Source organism: Juglans microcarpa x Juglans regia, chromosome 6D, assembly GCF_004785595.1.
Source record: "Juglans microcarpa x Juglans regia isolate MS1-56 chromosome 6D, Jm3101_v1.0, whole genome shotgun sequence".
Lineage (NCBI taxonomy): Eukaryota > Viridiplantae > Streptophyta > Magnoliopsida > Fagales > Juglandaceae > Juglans > Juglans microcarpa x Juglans regia.
Window position 1 is genome coordinate 26,558,158 of NC_054604.1, and position 16,638 is coordinate 26,574,795.

At 37.1% G+C, this 16,638-nt stretch overlaps 1 protein-coding gene across 13 annotated transcripts in view; it reads left to right on the forward strand.

Annotated features, from left to right (window-relative positions):
- Positions 1-1,590: 1,590 nt before the first annotated feature.
- LOC121234271 (DNA (cytosine-5)-methyltransferase CMT2-like) overlaps positions 1,591-16,638 on the forward strand; it is a 51,666-nt gene continuing 36,618 nt past the window's right edge. For 9 of the 13 annotated variants that reach the window (XR_005934354.1, XR_005934357.1, XR_005934358.1 and 6 more), the window contains exons 1-4: positions 1,592-2,333; positions 13,093-13,146; positions 13,529-13,563; positions 13,656-14,457. Coding sequence is in view for 7 of the 13 variants with exons in the window: in XM_041130148.1 (XP_040986082.1) it covers positions 1,824-2,333; positions 13,093-13,146; positions 13,529-13,563; positions 13,656-14,457 (1,401 nt within the window). In the remaining 6 variants the exon portion in view is untranslated. Of the gene's footprint in view, positions 2,334-10,671; positions 10,993-13,092; positions 13,147-13,528; positions 13,564-13,655; positions 14,458-16,638 lie in introns of those variants that run through there. The other 4 variants (XR_005934355.1, XR_005934356.1, XM_041130153.1 and 1 more) reach the window with 3 other exon arrangements.

The following is a 16,638-nucleotide window of genomic DNA, read 5'->3' on the forward strand; positions in this document are numbered from 1 at the left end:
CATTTGGGAAGAGAAGATTTTTTTTTTTAAAGAAAATGTTATTATTACGAAATACAGTTTTGAAAATATGTTTGCAATAGATATATAGTTTAGTTTCGTTTTATTCTTTTTATTTATTTATTTATTATTCTTTTTAAAAAAAGAAATGAATTGTTGAAAACGCAAGGAAGACAAATAACCGAGTAGATAAAAAATGTGAAAATTAAAAAAAATTAAAAAATAATAAAAAATATAGAAAGTTTTGGACATGTGAGACTTGTATATTTTAGGACTAAATTTAATATTATTCTATATATTTATTTTTTGGCCCGTTGTTCTATAGGCGTGGTATAAATTGTTTGCAAAGAAATAAAAAGTACTATAATTTTGAAGTATAAAAAAGAAGTTACTTCTAATATTAAAAAAAAGTCAAATAGGATTGAGCAAGTAGTATACAAAAATACTTTAAGTAGAATTATTCTAATTTGAATGTGGATTTGTTTGGTTACAAAAATGAGATGAGATATAATGAAAAATTTAAAAATAATAGTCAAATAATTTATGAATAATAGTGAAATAATTTGAATTAAGATATTTTATGAGGTTTTAGAAAAGAAGAGATAAAAAGTTAAATGAAAATATTATAAATTTTTTAAAATATTGTTAGAATATAGTTTTTAATATTTTTTTCTTGTTTTAGGATTTAAAAAGTTAAATTATTTTTTGTGTTTTGTTAAGTTTGAAAAAGTTGTAATGATTATGTAATGATTAGAAGAAAAAATTAAAGATTTGGAAAATGAGATAAGATGAAAAATATGTGAATATTAGTGAAATAATTTATGAATAATAGTGAAATAGTTTGAGTTATGATATTTTATGGGATTTTGGGAAGAGATAAAAAGTTAAATAAAAATATTATAAAATTAAAACATTGTTAGAATATAATTTTTAATACTATTTTTATTTTAAAATTTGAAAAAGTTGAATTATTTTTTATATTTTGTTTAAAAATTTAAAAAAATAATAATGATAAGATAATAATTAGACGAAAAAAATTCAAAAATTGGAAATTAAAAAGTATTTATGTTTAAGTATTTATGTTTATTTAAAAAAGTATTTATCCTCCAAACAACCTCTTAAAATTAAAAATACTTATATTGAGGTCTCATTTGTTTTTGCATATGAAATCAGATAAGTTGAGATTAAAGTTAAAAGTTGAATAAAATTGTTAGAATATATTTTTTTAATATTATTTTTATTTTAAAATTTGAAAAAGTTGAATTATTTATTTTATTTTTTGTGAAAATTTTAAAAAATTATAATTATCAGATGAGATGAGTTAAGATGAATTATGAAAATAAACAAGACCTTAAAGGATGCTAAAAAAGAAAATAACATAAAATGGAATGAATATATATTTGAAAAAATAATAAATAGATAATACTTTTCACAATATATTTCATAATCATATTTTAAAATAATAGATATTATTATAAAATAATATATAAAAGTAATATGACTTTATAAAAATATTCTCATTTTATATAATATATTGTAAAAACTATCGTGAAGAATATTGTGTATGACTACACTTTCCGAACAACCCTTTAAACAATAAAAATCTACGGTGCCATTGGAGGATTGTCTGTGTTTGTCCCTGACATCACATCGAAATCAACGTGAAACTTCTTGGATTGGACTAGATTCCGGTTTCAAATTGTCTCTCCCTTTCTGTGTGTTTGTAGTTCGGTCTGTGACTCTGTACACAACAAGAGAAAAGAAGGCCTTCTGCGTGATATACACGTCTGGAGTAGCTTCGGCTGACAAAATCCTTCGCACTCCCGATGAGACTACCTCCCAAAATCAAATACAAGCCCGTGGCTCTCTCTCTGCTTCCTGAGAACGAGGACGAACCGGCGCCGTTGCAGATTTTCGACCCGAGATGTTCGGGCAATAAACGCCTGAGACGTTCTCCGAGGCTCACTCCTCGGAGTCCTCCAGAGGTCAATGCGGCTCAAACCATCGGTAAGAAAGCCGCTTCCATGGCTTCCAAACAATCAAAGTACCTCAGAAGTTGGCCCAGACTATCATCTGTTTCGGAAACGCGAAATGCTGCTCTCGAATGTTTGAATGCTCGGAGTTTCAGAAGGTCGCCGAGACTGAATAATACTCCGGATCCTAATCCGGATTCTTTCCCGGGTACATTGCCCGGATCGTCGAGGAAATCCGATTCTCTGAAGGGTAGGGGTAGTTTGGAAAATTCCAAGTCGTCAATGTTCCACGAAAACTCTCCTAGACGGTCTCCGAGATTTATGCCCACTCAAAATGGCAAAGCTGAGCTTAGCTTAGATAAGGTGCGTAGCTCACCTTCGGTCCTTTTAACTTTCGCTCCATACTGTTTGGTAGTGGGATTTGCTTTTTAACTTTTTTTTCTTTTTGCTAATAAAGTTCAAGAACTGCATGAGTCATTCTGATTCCTCGTAACTACATGTATTAGTTAGAGGTTGAAAGAAGGACGCACCTCTGGTGTACCAGTTCTCATGTACACGGTAAACACTGAATAGCCAAGTGCGGGGCGGATAACAGCTGAACGCATCTCTCGATTTTTTTATACTTGGACTTTCATTATATTTTTTGTTTTCCAAGGAAGATTAGATCACTAAAACTTCTTCCTTTTTTACTTTTTATGAACCTATTTTATTTGAAAGAAAAAAATTGTTAATGTATGAAACTTTTCCATAGACTAGAACAGGAGAAAAAGTCATTCCCCGTCCACGGAGGTGGTGCAGGCCTCAATGAGGCAGTTTGAAGCCCACGATGACGGTTCGAGGCATTGATACGGTGCCCATACATACATCCACAATAGTAAGTAGGGAAATAATACAGAAAATGTAAATAGAGAGGAAGATACATAGATTTACATGATTCGACACATGGCCTTCGTCTATGGGTCGTTTGGAAGGCAAATCTACTATGATATGAGTATTTTATAATTTCTCGTAGTCTCTCGTAGCTCATTGTACAATGAGGGTTGAAACCCGTTAAACTTAGAGAAGACAAAAATGGCGTCTCTCGTCGTGCGGTTGAAGGAGATCTCTCTCTCCCTTCCAATAGTAGTTGTCCAGTCATCTAGAGGTCTCTAGTTTCATCCAATCAGATCCCTTTTACTATGACTCTATTAGTGGTAGGTGGAGAAATCAAGTTTATGTCATTTCCTCCCCTTGCGTGTTTGACTTTTTTCCTCCCCTAGCTTTTGCTTTTTCTTTCCTTCCTCTCTCTTCCTTTAGCTTTCTGATGGCACCTTTCATGTGGCTTGGACTTGGTGCGCCTTGAGCCAGGCTTGGCATATTTACCCCCAACAGATACTCGCGATTCTTGAGGTTGATTTGCTCAACAAGAAGATCTTGAGAATCTTCAAGTCAACTACGATAGAGATAGTCTGTGGAAAACTATAGAAAAATAAATTCTGAAAACTGGTCCCTAATTTTCTGTTTGTTTGTGTTAAGCAAAGAAGATCCCTGATCGCGCGTAGAGCTCGGCTTGGAGAGTTAGGCAGGAATTGTGCTCGACCACGTTGAGAGAAGCTAACCTGACTGCTCAAGTGTGGCTGAACTCGGCGGGAGGCGACTCAACCGTGCCATGAATAAGTGTGGAGCTCGAGAAGACTTGCAAAATTTGTAGTAAGTGCCTTGTCCACCAAGCCCATCGACAACCCTCGCAAGGTGGTTGTGGAGTTCAGAGGCTCATTCCTGGAGGTAACCTGCTAGCGGCAGTTGTGGTACGAGTGTCAACACTCGGCGTTTGCTAGAGAAGATGCTAGGCGGGAGATGACTCGACCTCGTTGTTGGCGAGGAGAGATGGGACACTTAGCAAAAGTGTTCCCTCCGTTGTTCGCTCGTGTGAGTGCGGAGCTTCAACTTAGATAATCATGAGGGAGATGTGCTTGACCGTGCTGGGTGGTGAGGAGAGATGAGATACTTAGGAGATGTGTTATCTCCTTTGTTCGTAGAGTACGAGCTTGGAACATCGGCTTAAATAACCACCCTTGAGATGGACTCCACTGCACTGGGTGGCGAGGAGAGATGGGGCACTTAGGAGATATGTTCCCTCATTTGTTCGCGGTGCAAGTGCAGAGCATCGACTTTGCTGGAGGCAAGGAATGACAAGGCACTTAAGAGATGTGTTCCATCCATTGTTTGCTGATGCGAGCCTGGAGTAACAATTTTGCTGGAGGCAAAAAGGGATGTGACCCTTAAGAAAGGTGTTCCCTCCTTTGTTTGCTAGTGCGAGCGTGAAGCTTCAACTTTGCTGGAGGTGATGAGGGATGTGACACTTAGAGGAGAGGTGTTCCTTCCGTTATTCGCCTGTGCGAGCGCGGATGATCGACTTAGATAACTAGATGGGAAATTTGCTTGACCGTGCTAGGTGGCGAGAAAAAAGATGGAACAAGCATTCCTTCCGTTGCTTGCCAGTCCAAGCACAAAGCATCGACTTTGCTGGAGGCAAGGAGGGATGAAACACTTAGGAAATGTGTTCCCTCTGTTGTTTGCCAGTGCGAGGGTGGAGCTTTGACTTTGCTGGAGGTAAGGAGGGATGAGATACTTAGGAGAGGTTTCGCTCTGTTGTTCGTTGGTGCGAGCGCGGAGCATCGACTTTGCTAGAGGTAAGGAAGGATGAGACACTTAGGAGAGGTGTTCGCTCCATTGTTTATCGGTACGAGCGTGGAATATCGACTTAGATAATCAGGCGGGAGATATGCTTGACCGCAATGAGTGGAGAGGAGAGATTGGACACTTAGGAGAGGTGTTATGTCCATTGTTTGCTGGTGCATTGACTTTGCTGGAGGTGAGGAGGGATGAGACACTTAAGAAAGGTGTTCCCTTCGTTGTTCGACAGTGCGAGAATGGAGCATCGACTTTGCTAGATGAAGGAGGGACGAGACATTTAGGAGAGGTGTTCCCTTCGTTGTTTGTTGCTGCGAGTGCGGAGCATTGACTTAGATAACCAGGTTAGAGATGTGCTCGACCGCACTGGGTTGAGAGAAGAGATAAGACATTTAGGAGATGTGTTTCATCCATTGTTTGCCAGTGCGAGTGCGGAGCATTGACTTTGCTGGAGGCGAGGAGGGATGAGGCACTTAAGAGAGGTGTTCCCTTTGTTGTTGATAGGTCCCAACACAGATATTACAAGTGCTAAGATAATTTGTTTCTCTTCAAGTGAGAAAGTACTGCACGGTTTGGATAAAAATGATTTCTTGATCCCTTCATTTATAACTTTTGGCTGCTTAATTAAGCAAAGCCACGTATAAGAAAATTGAAATAAAAGGGAGCTAGTAACTAATAACAACTGGACTGAAACACGTAAAACAGAGCATAACTAATGGAAATCAAATGACGTAAAACTCGCAACCACTGAGGACCCATTCCACTTCTGCACGTTCAGCCACGACCCAGTCCACGCTGTGTTGTTCTTCACTTCGCTTAATGGTCCTGTCCACTACCTACGTTGCAGGCATACAAGATCTTCACGTAATGACCCAGTCCACGCCGCATGCATACGACGAGATTTAGCTTTGGTTTCTCTTAGACTTACGTGGCTTATGAGTTGTTCACCGGTGCGAGCGGGGACCATTGACTTTGCTGTAGGCGAGGAGGGATGTGACACTTAGGAGAGATATTCCCTTCATTGTTCACCAGTGCGAGTGCGGAACATCGATTTTGCGGGAGGCGAGGAGAGATGAGACACTTGGGAGAGGTGTTCCCTCCGTTGTTCGTGTGCAAGTGCATAAATTTGACTTAGATAAGCAGGCGGGAGATGTGCTCGATCGCGCTTGGTTGCAGGGTGAGATGGGACACTTAGGAGATATGTTTCCTTCGTTGTTCGCTGGTGCGAGTGCGGATCATCGACTTTACTGGAGGAGAGGAGGGATGAAACACTTGGGAGAGGTGTTCCGGATGGAATACTTAGGCCTTGTTTAGTTATGCAGTTTAGATGAGATGAGATGATATGTTTTGTTGAAAATTGAATAAAATATTGTTATAATATAAATTTTTAATATTATTTTTGTTTTGAGATTTGAAAAAGTTAAATTATTTATTATATTTTATGTGGGAGTTTGAAAAAATTGTAATGATTATATGAGATAAGATGAGATGAGATAGTTTGATTTTGTGTAACCAAACCAGCCCTTAGGAGAGGTGCTCTCTCAGTTGTTTGCTGGTGCAAGCACAAAGTATTGTCTTTGCTGGAGGTGAGGAGGATGAGACACTTAGAAGAGGTGTTCCTTCCATTGTCTGTCGGTGCGAGTGTGGAGCATCGACTTAGATAATCAGGCGGGAGATATGCTTGATCGCGTTTGGTGGCAAGGTGAGATAAGGCACTTAAAAGAGACGTTCCCTTCGTTGTTTGCCGGTGCGAGCACGGAGTATCAGCTTTACTGGAGATGAGGGATGAGACATTTAGGAGAGGTGTTCCCTCCGTTGTTCGCCAGTGCGAGCGACTTTGTTGGAGGTGAGGAGGGATGAGATACTTAGGAAAGGTGTTCCCTCTGTTGCTCGCTGGTGTGAATGCAAAATATCGACTTAGATAATCAGGCGGGAGATGTGTTCGACTGCGTTTTGTGACAAGGTGGGATGAGACACTTAGAGCACTCCCAATGGCTTTTGTATTATACAAAAAATGTAAATAATTTAAACAATTTTTCTAAAAAGAAGCTCCATCCGATTATGTAAAATGAACTGTAAAATACATTTAGCTACAGTACCCCGCTACATGTAGCGGGTACTGTTCATCTTGTAAAAAATTTTTTATTGTTGATATTTCATTTACTCTCTCATTTTTATTTACTTTGATTTTTATCATATAAGCAAATTCTTTTCATTGTTCATCATTTAAAACACATATATTTCATTTTCTTCTAAAAATATCTTGGAATTATTTTTAAACCAATTTTTTCATATTTGATTTTATTTTTAATTTTTATTTGGCTTATATATTTTTGTTTTACGTGTATAGGACTGAATTATTTTACATTGTATATAAAAATAAATTGCAAATATAAACAAATATATGGATATTGTAAATTTATTGGTAGAAATGAAATATTTAAAAAGAATAAAAAAAGAATATTTAAATGATATAGAGAAAAAATAGATAAGCTGATGGATGACATATTGTAAAAGTGTATGTAAAATAGAAAAAAGTGAGTTTTAGTGATGTATTTTAAAGGATAAGATAAAAAATCCATTGGGAGTGCTCTTAGGAGAGGTCTTCCATTAGTTGTTAGTTGGTGCGAGCGAGGAGCATCGACTTTGCTAGAGGCAAGGTGAGTGGTTGCCGTGGTTTAAGTAGCTTTTTTGTGCGTGCTCAGGTAGGCGACAGAGAGAGGTGGCAAGATGTGGTTTTCCATGGTGGTGAGATGTAGCTTGCCATGAGGGTGGTGTTGGCCTCCATGAAAATGGAGCCCAGCCTGCCTGCATGCTTACAAGAGTCTCGTGGTCAGTTAGAGCACGTTGCATGTCCATGCAACGTGCCGTGTAACATAGGTGGTTGCTTGCCACAGAATGTGGCAAGCTGTTGTGGCCGGGCAGCTCCCTTGGCAGTTGGCCATCACCGTGTGGTTGTGTGGCTGAGCAACTAAGGGTGGGGAGACGTGGTGGCCAAGGAAGGTAGTGGCTGGTAACTTGCGTTGGCCGTGGAGCTCATGTTGGTCGTGGAGTTCGTGCTGGCCGAGGAACTCGTGTGGCCGGTGAGGAAGGTCCCCGGCTTCCCATTGGCACTTTCTTTTGCAGGGGACCACCATGTTGGCAACAGGAAATGCCAGTGGGCCCTGTAGTGGCCTTGATTGACCTTAGCAACTCGTGGGCAGCCAACTTCTAAGTTTTCAACAACGAGGAACTAGCGGGAGACCTCCTACCGACTCCTTTTGGGAGTCTGGCTTGATGGTCGGGACTTTGTCATGTCATTTGAGGGAGGTGGCGAGCTTACATTCCAGGCCGTTATGTGCATCCGTTGTTTGCACTAGATGACTTTTGTAGGTGCTTTGGCTGTTGGGGCGGCTTGGGAAGAGGGATACTGTGCTGAAGACAGACACCGCTGGCAACCTCCATGGTGGTCGCCGGTTGCTTCTGCAGCCCACAGTTGGCCGGCGGCATGGTTTTCGTTGGCCCCTGGACTTTGCATGTCGAGAATCAGGCGGAGCAACCTCCGTCGGTTTTGTCTGGCCATCCGGTTGAGTGGGCACTGACAAGTGGAGCCGTTCGTGAGGGGTGGCGGGCAGCCATCCTGCCATCGCAAGCCTCTGGGTGCCATTATGGCACTGTGCATGCCATGCATAGCGAGTTGCGTGCTATACGCACTGTGCACAATGTTCCTACTTGTATGGGCAAGTAACTATTTCTTGCCCATTTTTTCCCCCATCTTATTTTTAACCCAAAGTAATAAGACAAAAGCAATGTCATAGATGTAAAGGTGAGGGGAATCTTATCTGCTCATTTGGAGATGATTTCAGAAGCTAGGAAATCTTCATTCTCCCACTTCCGGTTAGGGGTGTAAAAAAAGCCGGTGAATCTGTAAACCGGACCGGACCGGACTAGTGGGTTTGGTTCGGTACCGAGCTTGGTTCAGTCCGGTACTGGTTTTATTTTTCTTAAAACGGGTCAAAATCTGTCCGGTTTCAATTTTTCTTTTTCTAAAACCGGACCTAACCGAACTGTAATAGTTCATATATATATTATAATTTTTTTATATTGTGTATAATTTTTATATATAATATATAATTATATATAAAATATTTTTGTATTATATGATAAATTACTAATTAATATAATATTAAATTTTAAAATCTTATATCACTATAACCTATTGTATTAATAGTTATACTAATACTATATCACTATAGTCTATAATACAATTATAATATATATTATAATATACTACAATATATTATCACTATAGTATTATATACTATAATATACTATTATATTCTATTATATAATATATAATATAGTATATTAAAATCGAAAAACCGGACTGAACCAGACTGGAACCGGTAAAACCGGTATAAGGGGTGTAACCGGTAAAACCGGTTTAAGGGGTGTAACCGGTGCAGAATCGTTTTTTGAAAATGCAAAACCGGTACATACTGGTTCGATCCTAAATTTTGTCTAAAACCGGACCAAACCGGACCGGTTACACCCTTACTTCCGGTGTAGACAATAAATAGATCTCATAGACGGCGCCAACTGTTAATGCATAAAACCTCCCCACAAACTGAAACAGGAGAAAAAGTCATTCCTGGCTTGCAGAGGTGGTGCAGGCCTCAATGAGGCAGTTTGAAACCCACAATGGCGGTTCGGGGTGTCAATACGGTGCCTGTATGTGCATCCACAACAATAAATAGGAAAAGAATACAAAAAATGTAAATAGAGAGGAAGACACATAGATTTATGTGATTCGGCACAAGATTTACGTCCACAGGTCGTTTGGAGGGCAAATCCACTATGATGAGAGTATTTTACAGTCTCTCATGGCCTCTCGTATCTCATTCTATAATAGATGTTGGAACCCATTAGCCTAGGGAAGACAAAAATGGCGTCTCTAGTTGTGCAGTTGAAGGAGATCTCTCTCTCCCTTCCAGTAGTAGTTGCCCAGTCATCTAGAGGTCTCCACTTTCATTCGATCGGATCCCTTTTATTATGGCCCTGTTAGTGGTAGGTGGGAAAATTAGCTTTGTCACTTCCTCCCCTTGCGTGTCTGACTTGCTTCCTCTCCCAGTTTTAGCTTTTTCTTTTCTTTTTCTCTCTTCCTCTAGCTTTCTGATGGCACCTTTCACATGGTTTGGGCTCAGTGTGTCTTGGGTTGGGCTTGATATATTTACCCCAACAAAATGACTTACGTTAGGGAAGCTAAAAGACTATTAATTACAAATAAAAATTAGTCACTTAGTTCAACAAATTATTTTTTATTTGATAATTTTTATTTTAAATAAAATCAGTAACTTATTTAGGTATATTATTATTTATTTAATAAATTTAACTCAATAACATGAACTTTTTCAGTTTCCATTTAATAATAATGCAAATGGGGAATGGATTATGTGAATTTTTGTTTTTGATAAAGTAAAAATTTTATTAATATCAATAGAAGACTGGGAGAAGCCCAAGTACACGACATTGGTAAAAAAAAAAAAAAAAGCTACTTAGGAAGAAGAAATAGATACAAGGAAATCATGAAAATTAAACCGATTAAAAGTATAGCTATTGTCAAAAGAGAGCATGTTGAAAAAGATAATGTGGTAAAAAAAAAGGAATGCCTAGAGTCGGGAGTGCAGTTGGATACTGTGGCTCCCCTGGTCTTTCTCCTCCAATAGCTGATTAAATTTTGCCTAAAGTTAACGAGATTCAGCAGTTCGTGGTATTTCACTGGGAGGATGTGAAGACCAATTTAAGAACTAATTACTGCAATCGAGGCAAGTCACGCCCTTGAAACCAAATCAAATTTTAAGAAAAGCAGGAGTTACAACTTCTTTTTTCGGCAATCAATTACGACGCTAAGGGTGGTAGTTCAACTAGAGGGAAGTCTAAAGGGAGAGCATTGTGAAGACGGGAAAACAAGGGGTTGAAGTGGGTTTTTTGGGTAGAGTTTTAGTTCTACGGGAAGCAAGGGGTTGGGGTTGGGCTTGGTGTATTTTGGATTGTTTTTCACGGGCTCTTTTGGGTTATTAGGAGTTTTCTATTATGGGTTAGGTGTTCTCTTGTATACATTCAGTATACTTAGTTACTCCTTTTGATATATATATATATATATAATATTTTTACTTATAAAAAAAAAAAAAAAGATACTTCTAAGCTCCTCCAGGATGTTCATTCCAAGCTCCAGTCATTTCTTTCCCTCACTACATCAGGCATATGAGGACCATCTTCCAAATTTCTCTAGTTGAGAAGATTAACCACTCTCTCGGGCATAACCTATGCAAGCCCCACTCTGCCAAAGAAATCATCCCACATGGCCTTGGTAATCTCACAATGAAGTAGCAAGTTATCTTCCATTTAACCACTTTTTCCAACACATGTTGGTCAATTACAATAATTTGGCATTGCCATAGATAGTCCATGGTCAGGATCTTCCCCAAGGTAGTTGTCCATACAAAGAAGACAAACTTTACAAGACTAACTATTATTTAATAATAATATAATGAGATAGTTGATCACGTGGTCATAGCATGCCTTGAAAACTATATAGTATAATCTAGATTTTTGAGAAAATTAAAAAACAAAAGTACATACTATTTTTTTCTCATATTATTATAATTTAAAATAGCTCAATATTCTAATTTAAAACCTAATACACAAAACACACATACATAATAAAACAAACGTTCTACTTATCAACATATATATATATCTAACATTAAAATCTAATTACTCATTCAAATTATAGGGAAGTATTAGTAGATGAAAGAGAAAACTTCAATCATAGAAATAAAAATAAGAATGTTTTTATGATTAATATGAATGCTAGTAAAAGGAATTAAAAATGGTGATTTTGATAATTGAACTCTTTACATAATAAACACTCTTAGGGGAGATTTGGATACAAAAAGCCTTTTAACTCATTTCATCTCATCATCACAACTTTCTCAAATTTCCACACAAAATACAATAAACATTTCAACTTTTTCAAATCTCAAAACAATAATAATATTAAAAAATAATATTCTAACAATATTTTATTCAATTTTCAACTTTCATCTCAACTCAACTCATCTCAACTCACTATCCAAACCTCCCAGACTCTTGGTGATGATAAGAATATTAAAGCTAAATCAAGTTGGAATATTATCTCTATGAGATAGAAAATCTTTAATAAGTGGATACAATTATAAAATGTAAAAATCCACACACACACACACACACATGTATATATGAGTTCTAAATGGTAAATGAGAGTTAATATGAAAAGTGCATTTGTATTGTATGATATGTTATGGTACATGTGTCTTACTTATTCTGATATTGGATTCACAATTTTGGGTAATGATGCCATCTTCAGTATTTTGCAATGCAGAAAATACTGTGGTAATTGGTGGGTCCTGTTATTCTTATTTTTTAATTTTGTTTTCATATTTTGGTGGTTCTTTTGGCTTTTCCTTGGCTTCAGTGATTGATAATTATTTATATAAATATAGTTTTAGACCTTTACTATAGTTTTATATATTGGTTTTTTTTTTCTTTTTTTGTTGTGGGGGGGGGGGGGGGGGGGGTGAGTTGCTAGAGCTCTTTGGTGTTATCGCTATTATCTCATGCTTCCAAATCATAGGGAATTGTTGCACTTATTTTGTCAGTATATTCTTCTCTCTATTTTGATTTCTTGACTTCTATCACCTTTAGTCATAGTAATAGTGGGCAAATATGTTTAATTTTGCAATCGACAATGTCATAAGATAACATAATCAAATATACCAATAAGGTGCCGTTTGGATAGTGAGTTGAGATGAGATGAAAATTGAATAAAATATTATTAGAATATTATTTTTTAGTAGTATTATTGTATTGTGATTTGAAAAAGTTGAATTGTTTATTATATTTTGTGTGAGAATTTAGAAAAATTGTAATGATGAGATGAGATGAGATGAAACACTTTTTGTATCCAAACGAGGCCTAAAAGTCATTGTAATGTACATAAATGGATGCTACAAAGGCATTATTGCTGGTGACAATTATCTCTGTTAAATTCAATCATTATTGCGGATAAAAAAAATATGAAATTACTGAAATACCTTCAAGTTTTATTTTGGATTTGGTGTGTGCTTTTAACAGGGATTGTTTATGTGTATAATAACTAAATTTCATGAAGGCAAAAGTCGGTGTGCATTTCTTCCATGTTCTCCAAAAACTGAAGTCTACTCATCGACTTTAATCACTTCATGTGTGCTTTTTTTTTTTTTTGTCATGATGAGCATGTGCCACTTGGCTTCTTATCCTGTTTTTCCATGACATAGTTATGAAGAGCTAGATTAATAGAGGACCAAATCAATCTGGCACGTGGATGCTAAAAAAAAGTTTCAATTTGGCACGTGTGGCGATTTTACATAGCCATCACAATTTTTTGCAGGTGAGGATCAGACATGGCTCAAAAGAGTTGATGGACCTCAAAATGCTGCAAGATGTAGGTTCTAGAAGTGGGAAAGATAGAGCTTCTATGTTATACTTGGCTGAATCAATAAAAAACTTTCTTCTAAACTACCACTTCAATATATTGCTCATAAACTTCCAGTTTTTCTCAAGTAGCACTTCCATCAAATTTTGGCGGTTAAAACAGACAAAATAATGTGGCACAATCTAGACAATTAGAGTTTAACAAAATGGTTCACATTGCAACTTTTATTATAAGTCAAAGAATTTTGGCTTGTTTCATAACTCTTTTCATGATAGTTCATTGTTTATTGCTACTAGATTGGCCTATAGATTACTTTAGCTTTTAAATATTTTTCAGCAGTTTTCATCATTTAATCTATTAGTTCCCTAACTATGGGATCTTGGTACCACAGAGAAAAAGGTTGAAGGTTCAAATCTTGACAATGAAGTAAGTGAAGACCCCCGTACATTTTCTTTTGTGATCCATATTGACTACTCACAATTCAGTTACAATTGTGAATTTTATCTGTATTTTTGCAGTGCTGATGAAGAAGGTAATATACTGTCTATGGTGGAGTGCTCCAAAGAGAAGTGCCTAAGGAGATCTCCAAGACTGTCCTCGATACAATCTGGAGCCAAAAGCAGATTTTCAAAGGCTTCACTGCAAAAGATGTCTTCAAGAAACTTGCAGTCCCTTGGAAAGGGCAGCTTCAAAGCAGTCTCACCAAGAACTTCCAATTTTATAGCAAGATCATCAGGAGAATCAAAAGCTGAGCCAATTTCTCTCTTATGGCATGAGGATGGTGATAAGGCATCTAAGGCGTCCAAATACTATGATGCTGAATTCTTTGGTGGTAGGCACTTGAGAAGGTCGCCAAGGCTAAATTCAAGAACTCAAAACAATGGCAGGGATAAATCTATGGACAAATTTCATATTGACTTATTTAATAAAAACCACTTAAGAAGATCTCCAAGACTACTTGCATCTTTGACACAGGCTGATAATGTCAAACTAGACTGTACTCTCATTACATTGTCTAGTTCAGATGAGCAGTTTTCCAGCATCATTACGCCCTCTTCAGAAAAATATGATCTGGATGGAGATTGCTTTAGGCAATCTCCAATTACAGCAACATCTCTGTTTGGGGCAAATAATGGCAAAAGAGAACGCACTTTTATTGAATTGCCTAATTCAGATGAAGAATGTTCTCCAAAGAAATTTAAGTCAATGGATTCTTCAGTGGATAAATGGAATAAGTACAAACATATGCCTTTCTTTGTTGGAGATCCAATTCCGGACGATGAAGCTCAAGAAAGGTGGCGTTGGCGTTATGAAATAAAGGTAATTATCCAATTTTTATTTGATCTATAATCTATTGATTTTACTTGACCTTTAATTTGCAATTTTGTTTCACTCTTGTTGTATATATTCGTGAGATCCAATCCTTGATGATGAAACTCAAGAGAGGTGGTGTTGGCATTATGAGATCCCCAACTTTTGCTTGCTTTGCCCTAGTGTTGGTGAAAGTGCAACACTAGAGCCTAGGTGCAAAGTGCAAGCGCCCACCTGATTGAAGTTAAGCAACTTTTTAAAAAATGTATAATATCAAAATATTCAGAAAGTAAAAAAGAAAAAGGTTTAAGAAAAAGTAAGTACTATATTTAGCCTATTAAATCAATTTGTTAGAGAATTATGTGGCATAGCAATCAAGTGATCAACTAATTACGTAAAATCTAAACATGATATTTATATAATTCTCATTTGCTTTACATGTTATGAGAAACCATGATATTTGATGGCCGTAATAAAAATAAATCACTTTGTTGTATCCATATCTCAAAAGGCAATGACCTAAGAAGCCTTGGGTGTTGGAGATTAAGGACTTTTGTCCTATTAGCTTGGTGAATGGAATGTACAAAATCCTTTCGAAAGTATTGGCTATCCAATTGAGTACGGTATTGGAGAAGATCATATCCATGTCCTAAAATGCATTCATCCGAGGTTGGCAAATCCTTGACTCGGTTTTCATTGCCAATGAATGCTTGGAGAGTCACATCAAGTCGGGTGAACCCGGGTTATTATGCAAACTTGACATGGAGAAGGCATATGATCGTGTAAACTGGAATTTTTCGTTACACGCTCAAGAGGTGTGGACTTGGAGCGAGATGTGCTCTTGGATCAAATTTTGGATCTCCACCGTAGGTTTCTCTATCTTGGTGAATGGTACCCCAATGGGTTTCTTTTGATGTTCAAGGGGTTTGAGGCAAGGTGATCCTATCTCCATTACTCTTTGTTTTCATAATGGAAACTTTTAGTAAAATGATCGCAGGTTTTGTGGAAGGTGGATTTTTATCTAGATTTGTCGTTGGGGTGACAAGAATTAACACACTTGAGATGACTCACCTCTTATTTGCAGATGATACTCTTGTCTTTTGTGGGGCTAGTCATAATCATATTCAAGCCTTGCGAGCTCTTTTACTTTGCTTTGAAGCGGCTTTGGGTTTGAAAGTGAATCTTGCCAAGCCAAATTAGTTCCGGTGGGAGATATTTCAAGTGTTTTGAGCTTGGCCAATATGCTGGGATGCAAAGTCTCCACCTTGCCAATGAAGTATCTCGGTCTTCCATTGGGTGCATCCTTTAAATCGCTGTCTATTTGGGATGGAGTGTTGGAAAAAATGGAGCCTAAACTGGCGAGTTGGAAAAGGATGTATTTGTCCAAAGGTGGTAGAGTTACGTTGATAAAAAATACTCTATCCAACCGGCCGACTTACTTATCTTTATTTCCAATACCATGCAAAGTGGTTCACCGGATAGGGAAATTGCAAAGAGAAATTCACCTTTTATCTCAACTCATCTCATCTGTGAAAACAAATGAGGTCTAATAGTTTTTTTTTTCCTTTCAAAAACTACAAAAACATGCTTTCACTTTAAGCTCAAAAAGTGTGCTTTTGTAATTGCGTTTCACTTTTGGTAAGTACACCAATTCGGCCTTGGTAGTGTTGTTTTACCAACATCGCTCCATCCTTATCATTGCTGTACTCATAAGTGAAATTTTATATTTGGCACAAGTTTAAAGAGATGTGTACTATGTAATGGTGCCAAAGTTGAAAGTTTTTGGAATCCATTTTAGCATTTTATATTGGATTTTAACACAATGCTTCTTGCTTCATCAGAATCTTACACTACTGTCAAAGGTTAATGAAAGTCTATAATAAATATGTGGAACTTGGTGCCCAATTTAGCATATATTGACCCAATTTTATGCATAGTTTGTCAATTTCTTATGAGATGATTTTCGTACTTTTTTTTTTGGTTGGTTGAGATCCAATCTGAAATTTCTTTCCTTTTATCCCCTTTTATGGGACTTGACTATTTGAATTGTACTTTATTGAGCAATTTTGTAACTTGACATGGCTCATGATCATTTAAGAATTGCTGGGCTGCAATTTTTACTGTCAATGAACTTATAAAAATAAATTTAATGTCGATGGGTGAAGTGATATTTTGCCTTCAATTATCCAT